We start from the raw sequence: 20,446 nt of genomic DNA, 5'->3' as shown, positions 1-20,446 counted from the left end.
ACTGAAATAGTAGGTTGGTGCAAAAGTAATTGTGATTTTGCATTGTTGAACTTTGCTGTTTGAAATTGGAATATATTCTTAAATTAATGTGGTTATGTTATACATCATTTTCATGCACATTTGTCACTTTATGGTTTTTGCTAATGACTTATTGCTTGCTGTATATTTTATATTTGTTTTAGACTGTGGAAATGATGTTAGACAAAAAGCAAATTAGAGCGATTTTCTTGTTCGAGTTCAAAATGGGTCGTAAAGCAGCAGTGACAACTCAACATCAACAGCGCATTTGGCCCAGGACCCCCTCCTGTACACACAGTGCGGTGGTGGTTCCAGAAGTCTTGCAGAGGAGACAAGAGCCTTGGAGACGAGGAGCATAGTGGCCGGCCGTCAGAAGTTGTTGTTCAGTCGCTCAGTCTTGTCTGACTCTTTTGCAGCCCCATGGACTGCACCATGCCTGACTTCCCTGTCCTTCACTATCTCTTGAAGTTGACAGTGCCCAATTGAGAGGCTCATCGAAGCCGATCCTTTTACAGTTACATGCGAAGTTGACAAAGAACTCAACTCCTACCATTCTACAGTTGTTTGGCATTTGAAGCAAATTGGAAGAAGCTCAGCTAGTGGGTGTTTGACTGCAAAAAAAAAAATCGTCTTTTTGAAGTGTTGTCTTCTATTATTCTGTGCAACAACAAAGAACGTTTCTTTTTTTAAAAAAAATTTATTTCATTTGTTTATTTGACTGTGCCTGGTCTTAGTTGCAGAACGTGGGATCTTTGATGCGGCCTGTGGGTTCTAGCTCCCTGACCAGGGCTTGAACCCAGACCTCCTGCTTTGAGAGCACAGGGTCTTAGCCGCTGGGCCACCAGGGAAGTCCCCAATGAACCATTTCTTGATTGGACTGTGATGTGCAACAAAAGATAAATTTTATATTACAGCTGGTGATGACCAGCTCAGTGGTTGGACTGAGAAGAAGCTCCAAAGCACTTCCCAAAGCCAAACTTGCACCAAAAAGGGTCATGGTCTCTGATGGCCTGATCCACTACAGCTTTCTGAATCCCGGCAAATGTGTGCTCAGCAAATTGAGGAGATTCACCCAAAATTGCAGTGCCTGCAGGCGGCATTGGTCAACAGAATGGGCCCAATTCTTCTCCATGACAATGCTCGACCACACGTCACACAACAGATGCTTCAAAAGTTGAATGAATTGGTCTCTGAAGTTTTGCCTTTTCCACCTGACCTCTCACCAACCGACTACCACCTGTTCAAGCATCTCAACAACTTTTTGCAGGGAAAATGCATCCACAATCAGCAGGAGGCAGAAAATACTTTCCAAGAGTCTGTCGAATCTCCAGGCACGGATTTTTATGCTACAGGAATAAACAAACCAACTTCTTGTTGGCAAAAATGCATTGATTGTAATGGTTCCTATTTTGATTAATGAAAATGTGTTTGAGCCTAGTTATAATGATTTAAAATTCACAGTGCGAAACCGCAATTACTTTTCTTACCAACTTAATAGCTTAAGTATCTTGATCATTCAAGTATGCAATGATCAGATAATTCAGTGTGTAAGTTAAGTGAGCTTTTAATAAAGTATATGATATAATGGTTTATCATTAGTTTCCCTGTTTTTTTTTTTTTAATAATCAAGACAGTACTTAATTATCAGAACTGATACAGGGACTGTTCTTGTAAAAACTACAGGAAAAAACTACAGAAAATCAGTGGAATCCTGCAATACCACCAAGCTATTTGTACTTTGCTAGGCAGAAAGATCAGAATACAGGAAGTTAGGAATCCTTGAAGAGATTGTTACTGAAGTAGCCTTAACTGCCTACCTACCCAGTCAGAATGTGTTTTCTAGGGGGCGGGAAACTTGGATAATTCAAGTCTTAACCTGTTAATTAAGCATGTATCAATTAAGCATAAGCAAAACCTATTCAGTTGTTAGAGGAAAGAAGTATATTACTAGAAGGGAGAGCAACTTTGTGGAACCTAGAGAGACTCCAAACAAGAACTTAGCCTATTTTCCACACTGTCCAAAGAGAAGAGAAGCCAGCTTTCCATTGTGATTTGAACATGTAATTTTTCAGGCCTTCTGGTTTTCCTTTGTTTTAGATTTTTAACTCACCAGAAAACCTATTATATCAAAATATGGGGAATGAGGTACTCTAGGTGTTAATATGACTGTCCCCTTTGTAAACAAATAAACTGGCATCTGGGATTGTTGTTGTTTGGTCGCTAAGTCGTGTCTGACTTTTTGCAACCCCAAGACCTGCAGCACGCCAGGCTTCCCTGTCTTTCACTATCTCCCAGAGTTTGCTCAAACTCCTGTCCTTTGAGTCAGTGATGCCAACCAACCATCTCATCCTCTGTCACCCCCAGCTCCTCCTGCCCTCAGTCTTCCCAGCATCAGGGTCTTTTTTAATGAGTCAGCTCTGCATCAGGGGGCCAAAGTACTGGACCTTCAGCTTCAGCATCAGTCCTTCCAATGAATATTCAGGGTTGATTTCCTTTAGGATTGACTGGTTTAACTTCCTTACTGTCCAGAGGACTCTCAAGGGTCTTCTCCAGCACCACAGTTTGAAAGCATCATTTCTTTGGTGCTCAGGCTTCTTTGTGGTCCATCTCTCATCCCTACATGACTCTTGGAAAAACCATAGCTTTGACTATAGGACCTTTGTAAGTAAAGTGATGTCTCTGCTTTTTAATATGCTGTCTAGGTTTGTCATAGCTCTTCTTTTGAGGAGCACTTCTTTTGATTCATGGCTACTGTCACTGTCCACAGTGATTTTGGAGCATCTGGCATGTATGTTAGTTTTCGAAATAACTTCATTAAATATAACCATAACCTTTTATAAATTAGTAAGTGTAAATTAAGCCTAATCAGTCTTATGTGGGAAAAAAGAGCTAAGGGCCACACACAGCAATGTCTTTTGTATAAGGCAGGAATCATAATCTTGTATAGCCATTGTATTGGTACATGGTTGGTGCTCAATTTAGTGTTGTATTAATGAAACTAATTACTAAATTTCAGAGATGATAACTCTAGACCTCTATTGAGAACAACTATCAGCATTTTATGGCTCTATTCCTAGATTTATTCTCATGTCAAAAGAGCAGTTCTGGCTTTTCTTTAATTCAACAGAAACAATTCATTAAGTGATGAAAATAGAATTCTCTCAAGAAACTAGTGCCAAATAAAAGGAGTATGCATCTGTTAGAAAAAAGGGAAGGGGTAGTGCATTTGAGAACAAAGATAGTCTTGTTTGTTTCATTGTCTTTATTTTTAAAATAATTAAAACTTTATTTTTTAGACCTTGTTGCAGTATGCAAGCAACAAGAACGCGTCAGAACATATTGTGTATCTCCTGGAGGTGTATCGGCTTGCCATCCGAAGCTTCGCCAGTGCTCGCCCGTATTTAACTACTGAGTGTGAAGATGTCCTGTTAGTGCTTGGCAGATTAGTACTGTAAGTTTAAGAACTTAAATCACTGTTAAAATTGAGTATTTTTGGTTGTAATGTTTGCCGGACTTCTCTTTACTATGGCATCACGTTGTTTAAAGGGTCGTACCTTTGAATGAAATTTCCTTTGCTCTGACCCCTTTATATTCCCATTTTCAGGAGACAAGTATAAGTGAAACTGCAGCCAAGCAGCCTGATATTTAATTGCCCCTACAGTCTCTTTTTCTCCTCAGGCTTAGATTGATAACATTTTCTTTCTGTCCTTAGGTATAGATCAACTGAAGTGACAGAGTATCTGGAAGGTGTAGTGGTCTTTGAGGGAATTACCGTGAAATTCTGCAACTCAGTTGTATTATTTGAGTTTTACTAGCAGAAAGTATCAGGGCACAGTGTAAATTACCACCCTAAGAGCCCATAACGATTTAGTTGATATTTTAATACTTCACTGCCTAATAGCAAACAGAATTACACCTTTAATATATTTTATTTGCAGAGTGAAAAAATATAACAGCTGTTAGTTTTTAGTTCTGGAATCACCTTGATTCAGTTTACAGATTGTTGGTAGGATAAATTTTAGTCTGGATGATCGATTTTACTTTTCTGTGGTCTTAACTGTTTTCTTTCCTATTTTCCAAAATCCCAGACCTCTAACATCATACTTTTTTTGGAACACAAACATTCCTTGTTTTATAATCCTATTATTCCTTCTCTAAAGCTTCATAGTTTTTCTTTTTTCTCTTTTTTAAAGTTGAAAAGTTAATATAACAATGTTGAATAAAATTTTGAAGAGTAAAAAACAAATTTGAAATAGTCTAAATATATCTAAAATGTGTATTGTGTCACTGTCATACTGTACTTGATTATGACTATAACCAGTGTTATATACTGACTTAGTTTTTCATATTCTAGGAGTTGTTTTGAATTACTGCTTTCAGTGTCTGAAAGTGAACTGCCATGTGAAGCCTGGGTACTCTTCCTTCAGTCTTTACAGGTGGGTTGATTTGGCCTCAAAAAGGTCTCTGTTTGGATATCTAAGACACCTAGTTAATTTCTCCCAGCAAACTGAAATTGGAAACTTAGAACAAAAACAAGTTCATTATATATTGTATTAAGTTCATGGAATGAGAAAGAGGCCTTCCAGATGAAGAGAGTATCCTAAAAATTATTGGGTTTTTTTTCCTTTCATTTGGTTTTGTTAGTCTTTACATAGCTTAGAAGTCAACAAAAAATTTTTCATTCTTCAGAAACAAAATTTTAGACAGAATAAATCTATTAAAATATAAAATTGTATATGTTTATTATGCAATACTATTTGGTTCATTCATGATATATTTATCTAGTAATTTCCCCTACAATTTCCGGGACTTACAATGCTAACAATTAAAAGTAGTCATCAGGGATTCTGTTCATGCATTTTACTTACAGGAGAGCTATGTTAGTTCATCTATTGGCTTGATAATAAGCATTCTCAGATGAGCAGATCAGAAAATAGCAAGTTGGGGAGAGGAGAGTAAGGTAGGAGAAAAAAAGCAAGTGTACTGCCAGCAATAGAAAGCAAATTTACCTGTTAGCAGTGGAGATAGAAAAACTGTTTAAAGAAAACAGACTTAATAAGTAAAAAAGCTATCATTTAGTTATTATCATTAATTATGTGGCAAACAGTGCTCTACATTGTTTTCACATTTTGTATGTTTTAATCAAATTGCAAACCTTATATAACATAGAGATCATTTGAACCACAATTTATAAATAGTGAGGCAGGCATAGAGAGGTGAATTAACTTGCCTAAAGTTAACACCTAGATTTATACCTAGAACTTGCTTTGTTTAACTGTTTCCTCAAGGACACAAACTCCATAGTAGCCTGGACCTGTTTAATGCAGGCATAAGCCAAAGTTTGTGTGTTAACAGACACACCTCATTATTTGAAAATTTCTTTCTTCTTGACTGTATAATCCAAATTGAAATGATATAATGTTCAGTTCAGTTCAGTCGTTCAGTCGTGTCTGACTCTTTGCGACCCCGTGGACTGCAGCACACCAGGCCTCCCTGTTCATCGCCAGTTCCTGCATAATTGTTACTCTTTAGATTTTCTGTTTAAGATGAATTCTTTGTTATGTTCTAATCCCTATAATGTCCTAACTCTTCACATATTCATACAGTTGTTAAAATCATCTTTCATTCAGAGCATATTGATTTTGTCATTCTTTGTTTTGGGGTCTGCCAGTAGTTTTGCCCTGGCATAAGACATTTTAATTCTAGAAGGGCAAATGAACTTATTCTTTTATTAGGGCTGTTGCTGTTGTTTTTTATTAGTATCCCTTTGCAGAGTGATACTTTCTTAGTATCTCTCCTTAGATTTCTTCATTCTTTTTTTAGATTTTATGCCTAAATAAAATATTTGCCTTCCTCCCTGCTTGTACAACACTTGTTTACTTGGTCATGCTGCTCAGCTTGTGGAATCTTAGTTTCCCAACTAGGGATTGAACCTGTGGCCCCTGCATTTAAAGTCCCTGGAGCCATCTATCGTTTAAAGTCCTTTGGTAGAAGAATTTAAACAATTAAAAAGATACATCACAGTAGATATCATTGTCATGCTTATGTTAGAAGGAATAGGTTGCCTATGTGAATACTGCAGAATCTTTTAAAAGAAAGCTATGCCAGTGACCTTAAAATAATTTAGTAATTCGAGGATGTAAACTCAATTATGGTGATAATTTTACATAGGGGAATTCAGGAAAACATTTTAAAGGTACTCTTTAACTTAGTGAAAATGCCCTAGTTTCATTATTTAAAAGCAGCAACAGAATTTCATAAAACTTTGAGGATAGCTATTTTTTTTCCCCCTGCTTATTTATTTTTAAGAAATCCAAGATACAGGGCTTTTCATAGACTTTCAGATATATTGAAAAGGCAAAAAGACTTTATATTGCCTGTTTTCTGGATATGCTTTTTTTTTTTTAGGAGTCACATGATGCGTTATTGGAATTTGGGAATAATAACCTACAAATACTGGTTCATGTTACCAAGGAAGGGGTGTGGAAAAATCCTGTTCTTCTTAAAATTTTATCTCAACAGCCAGTAGAAACAGAAGAAGGTAAGCTTAAAACTATACTGACTACTGAAGGAGGATTTAGTTCTAAGAGAATTAAAAATTTTTATGGGTTAAAATTTTGTGAATGTCACCTGTGTGAAATAAACAGTCACTCTGGTCTCCTTTGAATAATAAAAACTAGCCATTAGCACTTAATGTTTTATTTAAAGATTCTTGAATTTTAACATAGAGTTTTAAAAGTATCCCTTTGTACTTGTTTTTAAATATTGCTTTGAATAACAGTGTTTATACAGAGCTCCTGTGATAGAAATTAATAATCTGCTTCTAGTCCTTGGTATATAGTAGAGCTTTGCTTATATTTTGTTTACTGGTTACTAGAGCTGAGGACTATTGACAGAAAATTACTCTTTATTTTAGATTTATGAAACATTGGAATTTAGCATTTTATAGAGATACACAAAGAAGAAAATTTTTATTTAAAAATTGTCAGTTGAAGACCAACAGATTTATGGATTTGGATTGATGTTTCCATTTAGACGCACAAAATATCTCATTTTACATGTCCAACATTTATGATTTTGTTTGCTTTAAGTTAGTAGAAAATTAACAAGGATCACATCTTTGTTAAGTGTGTTTCTGGAATAAGAATGAGTTTCAAAACAGTTTTTATTTATACTTTTGATATATCTTTAGTTCAAGCCTCAGGCCTTTTGTATGTTGATGTCTTAAAATATGGGCATCCCAGGTGGCACTAATGATAGAACCTGCCAACGCAGGAGACATAAGAGACAAGGGTTTGACCCTGGGTCAGGAAGATCCCCCATGGCAACCAACTCCAGTATTCTTGGCTAGAGAATCCCATGGTCACAGGAGCCTGGTGGGCTACAGTCCATAAGGTCGCAAAGAAATGGGCACAACTGAAGCTACGTAGCATGGAGACAGGTCTTAAAATATTTCAGTTAACTTATTCATTTCCCAAGTTTGATAACCTACTGTATACATGTTATTTGGGTTTTTCTTTATAGTGAGATGATTGATAATAAGAGTGCTTAGATTTTCTCTTGGTTCCTTACCTCTGATAATTCTACTGCTTATCAGTTATACTGATAAGAAAAAAAAAAGACCTGTTAAATAGAAAATAGATTTGTATATATGTTTTATGTTGAGGTTCTTGATAAATATAGGCAAGTAGACGCTCAATGATTACCTTTTATCATTATTAAAAATTGCATTGGCAGGAGGGATGTTTACCACTAGCGCCACCTGGGAAGTTTTAAAAAAAACAATGTTAGAGGACAAGCCAAATAGTTGCAAAAGGATCCTAGAATTAGCAGATTCCCAGATAAGGTTCCAGGAGTGAAGAGTGCATGACCTTTGTAGACAGGCTCAAGCCCCAGAGGGAAGAGATGGAATTGCATTAAATGTCCCTCGTTTTTTTTCCTGATGTAACTAATCAAATATTTCACCCTCCTACCTCTGGAATTAATAGTATTCAGGGTTTTTTTTACATAGAAAAAAAAAAGAAATGGGGAGAAGCACTGTTTACCTAATATCCCATGGTATCCTGTATATTCAATAAAGATTAAGTACCTAACATCTGTAGAATTCTGAATGGGTATAGGATACCTACATATGTAAGGAATTTTTCTGAGAACCACAATGTAACTGGTGAGCAGCCTGTGACCTGCTTGCTTTTGCAACTGGCCCTTACTAATTTCAGATCAACAGATTTAGAAAGCCTCCTGTGTAGCTTCATTGCCCTTGCAGCCGAGATATTAACACATTTGATACTTGAGAGCAGTGACTATCATTTCATTAATTGCAGTTTTTCAGTAGCGTACTAATCAGAAACATTAAAAATAAATTTTTTAACTTCCAAGTAACTGAGTAAATGCCTTTTGGTTTAGTTTTTGAATTAAAAAAAAGGTGCATAAGATTTTTATTTTTCCTGCCATGAAGTCTCAAATTTACCACTGCCCCCCTTCCCGCCCCTCAAAAAAATGGGTTTCCCCTTGTGGCTCAGCTGGTAAAGAATCTGCCTGCAGTGTGTGAGACTTGGGTTTGATTCCTGGGTTGGGAAGATCCCCGGAGAAGGGAAGGCTACCCACTCCAGTATTCTGTCCTGGAGAATTCCATGGACTGTATAGTCCATGGGGTCACAAAGAATCTGACACAACTGAGTGGCTTTCACTTTCACACCTACCCCCCCGCCCCCCCCAAAAAAAGACATTTCTTACTGAAGCATGTAATATGTACCAGTTGTGGACACTTTTGCCGGCCTGATCAGTAGGGAAATGAACAAGTCCTCCCACCCAGGTATCAAAGGCTTTTACCCCAGGCCACCCTAGCAGCCTACCACAAAATGTAGAGATGGCAAGACCAAGCCCAGCCAAGGTCCTCCTGGTGGTTCCTGGCCTGAGCCCCAGTGCCCACAAACCACCCGTACTTCCAGTGGTGATGGCAGCAACCCATAGCTTCAAAGTCCTCAGGCCGGTCCACCTTGGAGACCCTCTTTCACTGTGCTAGAGGAAACCCAGAGCTGCCATCTGGTATCTGTCAGTTTTTCCAACTGACTTGTGCCTTCCCCAGCATCCTCCTCCCCTCTTAATTCATGACATCAAAACACTGGCTTTTCCTTATTTTTCTTGAGACTCAGGAGGGCCAAATCAATAGGCTTTTGCTCTTTTATTTCTCTCCCTACTACGGGTTGAGGGAAGAGAGCCATCCTAATTGTTCAGAGGCAGTAACTTCCTCCCCTCAATCTAGTAGAGAAGGAACCAGCCAGCTCTTACTTCTTCCTGGTTGTTTTTCTTCCCACCACAGTCTGTTTTTTGTTTCCCTTCTACCACATACCTCTAAAGCTATTGTATGACTTGTCATGTGTCACCTGAGCCTTCAGTAAAATAAGCAAAACAACACTCTTCTGTTAAAAAAGACAAAGATAATTTTTCACTGGACCTTGAATGTTACAATTTATTAGATGTTGAAGTATATAGGAGGTAAACTGTCATGATGTTTGCAACTTACTTTTAAGTGGCTCAGAAAAAGCAAAACTAGACAAAGAAATATGGCAAAATGGTTCAGTTGTTGAATCTAGCTGGAGGAGAGGCTATATGGTTAAACATTTTTTTATTAAAACGTTTGAAAAATGAACACAGAAGGGAACACAATTGGGAGTGAGACTTCTTAGTGTACACTTTGTTGTGTCGTTTTAAATATTGACGCGTATGGATGGATTCCTTTTTAAAAATACAGTTAAGGATTTATAAAATAAGTAAGGATTGATTTTAACATAACAAAGTGTTTTTAAAACGCAGCTTTGATCTCTGTGTTAAAAATTGATAGAGTGGTTTAACTGTGACTGTAATATATTGAGTAAAGTAGTTTTACCTCATAGAAGTAATAGCTGTGATTTATAGCATGCCTGTTATGTGATGGGCACTGTGTTTTCCGTCTCATTTAATCCATTCAACAGGCGAGATATTACACATGGGCAAGGCCATGTAGTTAAAATTGTGGAGACAGAATTTGAGCCCAGGTGAGGAAATATTTAAAAGTTTTTGATTGATTAAAAGTGATAACCATTTGGTTTCTAAATACATGGTTTTATCCAAAAGTTAACAAGACACAGTATTTGTCCTCAAATTGCTGATAGTATAATGTAGATATCAGAGTCAAAAAATAGCAAGTAGTATTGAGCATTCACTCTGCCTGGGCCCTGTGCTCTGTGTCTTACTTGCATTCTGATATTTCATTTATGATTCTTTCATCTTTGTGAGGCAGTCTTTTCATAGTTAAAGAAACTTGAGACTCAGGAAGGTCTAATTTGTCCAAGGGCCTCATAACTTAGTATGTGTGAGAGTCATGATTTGGCATCAATTAATTGATTCCAAAATCTAAGATCTTAACCTTTATATACTCTGATCACTTATTACTATATGTAAAGAGAAAAATACGTGTGGTAAAAGAAGTAAAATGTTACAGGAATTTAGAAGGGGTTGGGTTGTACAGCTAACATACCTGTTTTCAGGTGTGAGATTTGTGAAAATGCATATACTTGATAGAGTAGATAAATGGAGCATAATCTGATGTTAGGCAGTTTAGGATGGAGGGGACAGATGTGGCAGGAAATAACATGAAGTAATTAGGTTGAAGAGAATTTTTAAAAGAATTGCTAGGACACGGTAACTAAGTTGATTTTCTTAGGAAAGGAGTTGGCAAGGAAAGGGTAATGCCAGAATTTCATTTTTTTAAAAAAAATTGAGAGAATACCATTACTGAAAATAGAAGTAAGGAATGAGGAGCTCTTTGAGATATGATTGTGAGTTCATGTTGTGGAATTTAGTGCTTGTAGGACTAAAATAAAGAAGTCCACATGCAAGTAATCTATTTTCTGTCCATGCCTTTTGACCTTGACTGTGTATTAGAGAATCTGTGGAATTTAAAGCCAGAACGCACAGACACATATCCCAGGTCCAGGCTCCATCTGCTAAATCAGAATCTCCAGAGTTGAAGCTCTGAATACTGACCTTTCTGAAGTGCCACAGGAAACGAGCCCCTTCCACGTATGCCTGCTGGGAGTATAAATTGGTACAATCTCTGGACATCCACCTGGCAACAGTTTCACTTCTAGGAATTTATTCTATAGATACAGCCATGCATTGTGAAATGGTCTCTGTACAGGGATGTAAACTGTAGCATTATTGACAGTTGCCAAAGATGGGAAACAACTTGCAAGTTTATCAGGAGGGGATTGGTTAAATTAGTTATATTTGATCTGTACAGTGGAATAACACACTTGTTAAAAGTATTGAGCTCTCAGTGTACAATGATGTGATAGAATGACCTGTATGATATATTAAATAGGAAAAGAAATAGGTCTTCTGTACTCAGAAGGATAAACAAACTGTACTGGCTGCTGCTGCTAAGTCGTTTCAGTCGTGTCCGACTCTGTGCGACCCCATAGACGGCAGCCCACAGGCTCCCCCATCCCTGGGATTCTCCAGGCAAGAGTACTGGAGTGGGTTGCCATTTCCTTCTCTAATGCATGAAAGTGAAAAGTGAAAGTGAAGTCCCTCAGTCCTGTCCAACTCTTAGCGACCCCATGGACTGCAGCCTACCAGGCTCCTCTGTCCATGGGACTTTCCAGGCAAGAGTACTGGAGTGGGGTGCTGTTGCCTTCTCCGAACTGTACTGGAAGGATAAACAAAAATGGTTATTGTTTCTTGAGGGAAGAGACTAAGAGACTGGAGTCAAAGTAGAAGGGAGACAGCTTCTAACTGTACATCTTTTTGTGTGCCTTTTAACTTTTGTGTCATTTGCATGTATAATGTTACCTATTTTTTTTTAAAAGAGAAAATTTTAAAATCTCTATAGTTGATTCTCATATGTAGTTAAGATTGGGCCATTGGTTCCCCCAACCCTGGTGGTTTATCATTAATTTTAACGATTTCTGTTCCACATGTGGCCTGTAGACCTAGTAGCATGGGTATCATCTGTGAGGCTTATTAGAAAAGCACAATCTCAGATCGCCCTCCAGACCTACTGAATTAGAATCTGCATTTTAATAGGATTTCCCTGGTGATTCAGAAAGCACTTTCAAGTTTGAGAAACACTGTGTTAGGTGAACCATCTAAAACACCTAGAGTGCTCGCTTGCCACTCAGCTTCGCATGTACGTTCCCACCTCTGTTCTTTCAGTGATACCGGGTAACAGTGCCACACACTTGTTGAATATTTACTACTTATAAACCAAGGGCTTGCTCAGAACACTGTACAAATCAATGTGAGTACTGCTCCGAGCAGCATTTTCCAAAGTGTGTACTGAACCAGGAACATGGACTTTATGTCATGTTAATGATACGTGTAAAAGGGTTCTCTGGTCAAATCAGTTTGGGTAACATTGGGTTTAAATAAGAGTGAACAGTTTTCTTCATTGCAGGACTGTTCAGAGATTTGACCAAGGAATCCTTTTTTTTTCTAGGACTATCTCTCAGGTCTTTTGCTCGGTGGAACACACTTTGAGAAATGCCTGGTTTAGAGGAAAGACCACCACTGGCTTTGGAATCCTTGGCAAGTTACCTAATTTCTCTGAGTATTGATTTTCCTAACCTTAAACCGGGGATAACAATACTTGCCTTGGTGGTGGTGTGAAGAGTAAATGAGAGGTGTGTAAAAACACTCAAAGCTTGGTACCTCATGAGTGTTTAAGTGGTAGTTGTTAATATTACACAGGATACTTCATTTTCTGTGTTCTTATGTTTATAGTTCATTTCACTGTTCCTTACTATCCTTATCAGGATGTGAGGGAGGAGAAAGTGAAAGAATGAATTTTGGTGAAATGTTAGTAGTAGCTTTATTAAAAGGTTTGGTGTTTGTGGGACTTCCCTGGTGGTCCAGTGTTTGGGGCTCTATGCTTCCAGTGCAGGGGGACACGGGTTCAATCCTTGGTCAGGGAACTAGGATCCCACCTGCCATTTGGTATGGCTAAAAAATAGAGTTAAAAAAAATTTTTTTTTAATGGTTTCATGTTCAGAATAAAACTGCTAATATGGGAATAATTAGCAATGTTATTTTGCTCTTTGCTCTGTTAAATGAGTACAGAGATCAGAATAAACTTCCAGTAATGTCATCTGACCTTTTATCTGCTAAAAACAAACAACAACAAAAGATGTCAAACTTTCATCTTCACAACCTTGATATGTTATGTGGTATGTTATCAAACTGTTTTATTTTTCCTTTTTTCTAGTCAATAAATTGATTGCACAAGAAGGACCTTTCTTTCTGCAAATGCGAATAAAACATTTGTTGAAATCTAACTGCATCCCCCAGGCTACTGCTTTATCAAAACTGTGTGCAGAATCTAAAGAAATTTCAAATGTGTCATCTTTTCAGCAAGCCTATATCACATGCTTATGTTCCATTCTTCCTAATGAAGATGCTATTAAGGAGGTAGGTAAAGCAAGTAACTGCTGTTGTCATTCATACAATGAATTTATTAGATTTTAATAATTGTTGCATGACAGGATGAAAACCAAGACTTTTTTTTGGTCAGGCTACTGATAAGTACCATTTTAACTGTATATTTAACTGTTCAGCACATTGAATATAAAATTGTGTCTTTTAGGTGTATTTGAAAAGTAGATAATTAAAAATACGCAGATAAATGCTTATGAATTTGGCTGATGGTTTGTTTTGAAATGTTTAAATGTGAAAGTCACTTTTTCTTCTTTAACAATTTCTCTGGGAAATGTAGACATTATTAATAGTGGTGTCAAGAGATAAACTAAAGATAATGGCAGTTAGCTTAAGTTACTTTATACATTTAACTCTGTAAGCAGAGAAGTATAGGACTTTAGAACCTGTGGGTACACTTTGAACAATATTTAAGCAGACAAACAGGGGTTTTTTTTTGGTGTGGTTTTTTTTTTTTTTTTTTTGGCCTAAATCATCGTTTTCCTTAGAAAAGTTGTAATTAGTCTTTTGATAAATTATAGAGAGAAAAATAATAGATATTTCATCATCTGCCTTTAATTCTCTTACCTGCCATTCAGGTCTTAATATAGATTCTCATTTTACCTCTACACCGAACTTTCTTGTTAAATGAAGGAATCACGAGGATCTGGTTCTATGCTGTAGTGATTCTTAAACTTTTATGACAGTTTCAGCTGTAAATATCTTTTCTCCAAGTGAAACTGTCTTTCTGTTTTAATAATTTTATTTGTTTATTTTTGGCTGTGCTGGGTCTTCGTTGCTATGTGGGCTTTTCCCTAGTTGCTGAGAGCGGGAGCTACTCCAGTTGTGGTCCTCGGGTTTCTCATTGTAGTGGCCTCTCTCGTTGCAGAGCCGGGGCTGAAGGACGCGCAGGTTCCAGTAGTTGTGGCTCCCAGCCCCTAGAACACAGGCTCAAGAGTGTGGCTTAGTTGTTCCTTGGCATGTGAGATCCTCCCAGATCAGGGATGGAACCCATGTCTCTTGCATTGGCAGGCGAGTTCTTTACCATTGAGCTATAAGGGAAGCCCCTATCTTTAGACTTTAATATACAGACTCCACCAGGACCAACCAATCTATCGGTCCTATCCGCTTTTCACTCTCCTTCACTCTTCTTATGTACTCACTTCCCTCCTTACCCTGCTTTTCCATAGTCAATCACTATTATCACTCCTTTGCATATACCCTCAACTCCTCTGCTGGTCTCTTCCTTAATTATACTTATTTGACTAACCTGTATCCTCATTATCCCTACATCTCCACCTCCTTTGTATCTTTACCTGCATTAGTGGTTTGGGTGGGGAAAAACCTGCTAACTGATTTACTTTAATTGAGTCACACTATGTTTCTGTAGTCTATTCACTCTCCCACTCTCTGAGGTTACTATTTCATACTCTTAACTTTTTCTTTTAACCTATACTACAGTACTTTCTGTCCCATCCCTTTCCCCGCGGATGAGCTTTCTTCCCCTTTCTCTGAGGAAATTGGAAATGTTGGAAGAAAATTTCCGTGGCATCTATTGACCTACCTGCATTTATGTATTTACACCTTCTTTTCTGTTCTGAGGATAAACTATATGTGCTTTCCCCCTACAAAGGCCAACAGCCTCCTAGACTTCTGTATCAGATCCCATCTGCTCTTATCCCCTCAAGGTTAATGCTGCAGCAGTTCTCCTTTTCTCTACTGCATTATCAATTCCCCCTCTGCTTGTAACCATCGTAGCAGCACTTATGCTGTTATTTCTTCCATTTTTTAAAAAGAAATGCTTCTTTCAGCTATCACCTTGTTTCTCTCCTCCCCTTTCAATATAATTTCTCGAATGAATTTTCTGAATTTGCTGTTTAATGTTTTTCTCCTTGAACATATTCTGCTATGGTTGGTGCCTTGTGCCGGCCTACCACATCACTAAAGCCAACTACAAAAGCAAAAGAGGGAGTTTTATAGCAATACAAGCCTACCTCAGGAAACAAGAAAAATATCAAATGAACAACCTAACTTTACACCTAAAGGAACTTACAAACAAAACCCAAAGTGTAGAAGGTAAGAAATCATAAAGGAATCAGAGCAGGAATAAATGAAAGAGAAATTAAAAAGAAATAGAAAAGATCATTGAAACTTTCAACAAGCTGGTTCTTTGAAAAGATAAACAATTTGATGTCTTTTAGCTAGACTCAATCAAGAAAAAATGAGGGCCCAAATCATTTCAGAAATGGAGAGGGCTCACAGCTGGCACCAGGGAAGTACAAAAGATCGTAAGAAGTTACTGCAGACAGCTATATGCCAATAAATGGATAACCTGGAAGAAATGGGCAAATTTCTAGAAGTTTACCTCTCCCAACACTGAACCAGGAAGAAATAGAAAATAGGAACAGACCAATTACCAGGAATGAAATTGTCAGTAGTTTTTAAAACTCCTAAAAAACAAAACTCTAGGTCAAGATGGCTTTACAGGTGAATGTTCCAAACATTAGAGAAGACTTAATAACTGTCCTCAAACTATTCTAAAATCTTGTAGAGGAAGGGATACTTCAGGACTTACCTGGTGGTCCAGTGGTTAAGAATCCACCTGGCAATGCAGAGGACACTGATTTGATCCCTGGTCTGGGAAGATTTCACATACCTTGCGGCAGCTAAGCCTGCATACATCAACTGCTGAAGCCCAGGCGCCTTTAGCCTGTGGTCTGCAACAAGAGAAGCCATCACAATGAGGAGCCCATGCACTGCAACTAGAGAAAGCCCATGTGTAGCAACAAAACCCAGGCCTAGCCAAAAATAATAAATAAATACAATTAAGAAGAAAAAATACTTCAAACTCATTACACAAGGCCAGCATCACCCTAATACTAAAACCAGACAAAAAAAGACAGCACGAAAAAAGAAAATTATGGATTAATATTACTGATGAACATAGATGTAAAACTTCCCAATGAAATATTAGCAAAGTGAATTCAGCAATAAAGGATCATGTACTATGATCAAGTGGGCTTTATCCCAGGGATGTGATTATGGTTTGATATCTGGTCTTCCCTGGTAGCTCAGCTGGTAAAGAATCCACCTGCAATGCAGGAGACCCTAGGGTTGATTCCTGGGTCAGAAAGTTCTCCTGGAGAAAGGATAGGCTACCCACTCCAGTATTCTTGGGCTTCCCTGGTGGCTCAGATGGTAGAGAATCCACTTGCAGTGCAGGAGACCTGGTTCAATCCCTGGGTTGAGAAGATCTCCTGGAGGAGGGCATGGCAACCCACTCCAGTATTCTTGCCTGGAGAATTCCATGGACAGAGGAGCCTGGCGGGCTACAGTCCATGGGGTCGCAGAGAGTCAGGCATAACTGAGTGACTAAGCACACACACATCTGCAAATTGGTCAGTGTAACTCAGCACATTAAATTGAAGAATAAAAATTATGTTAATCTCAATAGATGCAAAAAAGGCATTGACAAAATTAAAAATCTGTTTGTGATTAAAAAAAAATAAAAAACTCAAAAAGTGTGAATAGAGGGTACATATCTCAACATAACAAAGGCCATATCTGACAAGCCCACAGCTAACATCATACTCAATGGTGAAAAACTGAAAACATTTCTTCTAAGATCAGGAACAGAATGAGGATGTTCACTTTTACCACTTTGATTGAACATAGTATTGGAAGTTCTAGCCAGAGTGGAAGTGAAAGTCACTCAGTTGTGTCCGACTCTTTGTGGCCCCATGGACTATAGAGTCCCTGGAATTCTCCAGGCCAGAATACTGGAGTAGGTAGCCTTTCCCTTCTCCAGGGGATCTTCCCAACCCAGGGATCGAACCCAGGTCTCCCACATTGCAGAGTAGTCAGACAAAAAAAAAGAAGAATCCAAATTGAAAAGGAAGAAGTAAAATTGTCACCGTCTGGAGATGACATGATGTTTTACATAGAAAGTTCCAAAGACATCACCAGAAAACTACTAGAGCTCATCAGTGAGTTCAGTAAAGTTCATCAGGAGTTTAGGATACAAAATAAATATACAGAAATCTTTTGCACTTTCTATATAGTAACAGTGAACTGTCAGAGAATTGAGAAAACAATCTCATTTATAGTCACATGAAAAAGAGTAAAGTACCTTGGATGAGTTTAAGTATGGAGGAAAATACCTGTAATCCAGAAAACTTTAAGACCCCCCTGGAGTAGGCAGTGGCAACCCACTCCAATATTCTTTCCTGGAGAATCCCAGGGACAGAGGAGCCTGGTGGGCTACAGTTCATGGGGTTGCAAAGAGTCGGACACAACTGAGCAACTAAGCACACAGGTGAATGGATAATTAAACTGTGGTACATCCAGACGATAGAATATTATTCAGTGTTAAAAATAACATGAGCTGTTGAGCCATAAAAACACGTGGAGGAAATTTAAATGCATATTACCAATTGAAGAAGCCAGTCTGAAAAGGAAGGGAGGGAAGATTAGGTGGAGCAAGTGGGAATTTTAGGGCATTAGATTGGGGACAGGAGGAAAAGGGGACGACAGAGGATGAGATGGCTGCATGGCATCACCTACTTGATGGACATGAGTTTGAGTGAACTCCGGGAGTTGGTGATGGACAGGGAGGCCTGGCGTGCTGCGATTCATGGGGTCGCAAAGATTCAGACACGACTGAGCGACTGAACTGAACTGAACTGAAACTGCTCTGTGTGATAATATAATGTATCATAATTATACTATATGTATAATACCATAATACTATAACATAATGTATAAAACATGTCACTGTGTCTTTGTCCAAACCCATAGAATGTGCGACACCAAGAGTGAACCGTAATGTAAACTGTGGACTCTGGGTGATTGTGATTTGTCAAGTAGTCTCATCAGTGTAACAAATGTCATGCTCCAGTGGGGGAATGCTGATAATGGAGGAGGCAGTGACAGGGGCTAAGAGGGAAATCTGTGTACCTTTCTTTCAATTTTGCTGTGAATCTAAAATGGACCTAAAGAAATAAAGTGTTTTATTCTAAAAAAAAGGAAAACTGTAAGACACTCATGAAAGAAACGGAAAGTGACACAGATGGAGAGGTACGCTGTGTTCCTGGATTGGAAGAATTACTCCTGTTAAAAAGACCATACTCAAGGCAGTCTACAGATTTCAGTGCAAACCCTATCAAGTGCCAGTGGCATTTTTTATAGAACTAGAACAAAGAATTCTAAAATTTGTATGGAAACATGAAAAATCTCAAGTAGCCAAAAGTCTTGAGAAAGAACAACAAAGCTGTAGGTATCATGTTCCCTGACTTCAGACTGTACTACAAAGCCACTGAAATGTTGGGAAGGGTAAGGAGATGGAAGATTGCTTGCCTCTAATAACAGCTGCAATATTGTGTGTTGGGAAGCTTAATCAGAGTAAGATGGAGTAATGGTTAGTCTCAGCACCTGATATATGCCAAAAGAATTCAGAAGAACCAAAATTGCTAGACCTTGGATTTGATTCTTCTTCTGTAATAACTACTTTTCCTTTAATCTCTCAGACTTTGTTTATTTGAAACCTGTTTTGTTTTTAGCATTGCACTAGGCAATGGCAAATACAAAAGTGTGTGTATGGCCTTGTTTGGTTGCCAGAAACAGTAGTAGATACTTAGCTATATGATAGTTCCCTGAGATTATGTAGAAATGGAGAGCATATCTTTGTAGAGTGGTGTAGAGCCTTTTATAAGGCTTTATAAAAACTGATCCTTGAGTTGGACCTTGAAATAATGGTGGGGTTTATGTAGGTAAAAAGAATGGTTTAGGGATAACTGATAGTAAAGGTACAGAAATGAACGTGCACTTTGTAGGGAACCACTAGAGAACACCTTGTCTGGGGAAACGCGTGGATGTTGAGGTCTTGCGAGAAGTAATAAGACCTGTTGGATAGGGAAAAGAAAGGCCTCGGAAACGGCAGTGCATTTGAACTTTTGATGCAGTAGAAATTAGAACGGTTTTGAACATAGGAAGTAAAATGACTGAAACAGTGTTTTAGGAAGCATAGACAGAAATAGATTTAGGAGAAGAGATTGGAGTTAGCAAGAGGAAAAAGAATGGGACTTGCTGACAGGACCAAAATAGAGGATAATGTACAGAGATCCCTTCAAGAGACTCATGAGACCTTGAGAGACTGGAAGAAAGGGAGTGTTCTGCTGCTGACAAAAATGGCAAAGAAGGGAGAATATGGGACACTTTGTGCCGAATCTCTCCTGGTTTATTAATAACAAGGCAAGAAAGTAGGATTTCTTCCTGAGGTTATATAAATATCAACAAATTTGTTGAGAATATGAGGAACTGGGTTATTGGAAGTATGATTTGGTTTTTCTACAACAGGGACTGGCAAACTATGGCCTGTGGACCAGATCCACCCTGCTGTTTGTTTTTGTAAATAAAGTTTTACTGGAACACAGTCACGCCCATTGGTTTATTATCTATGACTGGCTTTGCTCCACAGTAGCAGAGCTGAATAGCTGTTACCAAGACCATTTGACCAGCAGCACTGAAAATATTTTCTCTCTGACCCTTTACAAAAAATGTTTGCTGACCTTTGTTATGCAAGATTCAGATTTCCTAGTGTGTTACAACCATTAATTATCATTTAGTTTAACCTTCCATGTTTTATCAATGGTGAGACTGAGGCCAAGAGGTAGTGTTTCCAAGGCCCTACCTTCATTAAGCTAATTATTAAGTCCAAGCCCAGGCCAGAACTCAGATCTCCTGACTGTCTGGCCAGCTCTTTTTAGAGCTCTGTACAACTTATTACTAGTTGGTAAACATTGATGAGTCATGTTCTCATGGGAAACATTTTGGTGGTATTTCATTCCATTCATGTTTATACATTTATGTATAGGTGCAACTTAAAATATTTTTATAATGATTGGGGTTAATTTGTTAAGTATGTTGATGTGAAAACATTTGGCACACTTTGTAAAATTATTTTTAAAGGAACACTGGT

At 38.1% G+C, this 20,446-nt stretch overlaps 1 protein-coding gene across 6 annotated transcripts in view; it reads left to right on the top strand.

The window, feature by feature from the left end:
* RLF (RLF zinc finger) overlaps nucleotides 1-20,446 on the top strand; it is a 79,677-nt gene that overhangs the window by 27,991 nt on the left and 31,240 nt on the right. For 3 of the 6 annotated variants that reach the window (NM_001205939.2, XM_059884597.1, XM_059884599.1), the window contains exons 2-5: nucleotides 3,315-3,469; nucleotides 4,373-4,454; nucleotides 6,427-6,559; nucleotides 13,265-13,467. In NM_001205939.2, the coding sequence (NP_001192868.2) occupies nucleotides 3,315-3,469; nucleotides 4,373-4,454; nucleotides 6,427-6,559; nucleotides 13,265-13,467 (573 nt within the window). The other 3 variants (XM_059884601.1, XM_059884600.1, XM_059884598.1) reach the window with 3 other exon arrangements.

This window comes from Bos taurus, chromosome 3 (genome assembly GCF_002263795.3).
Source record: "Bos taurus isolate L1 Dominette 01449 registration number 42190680 breed Hereford chromosome 3, ARS-UCD2.0, whole genome shotgun sequence".
Lineage (NCBI taxonomy): Eukaryota > Metazoa > Chordata > Mammalia > Artiodactyla > Bovidae > Bos > Bos taurus.
The sequence above is the reverse complement of the archived record's forward strand: the minus strand, read 5'-3'. Positions and strand labels throughout refer to the sequence as shown.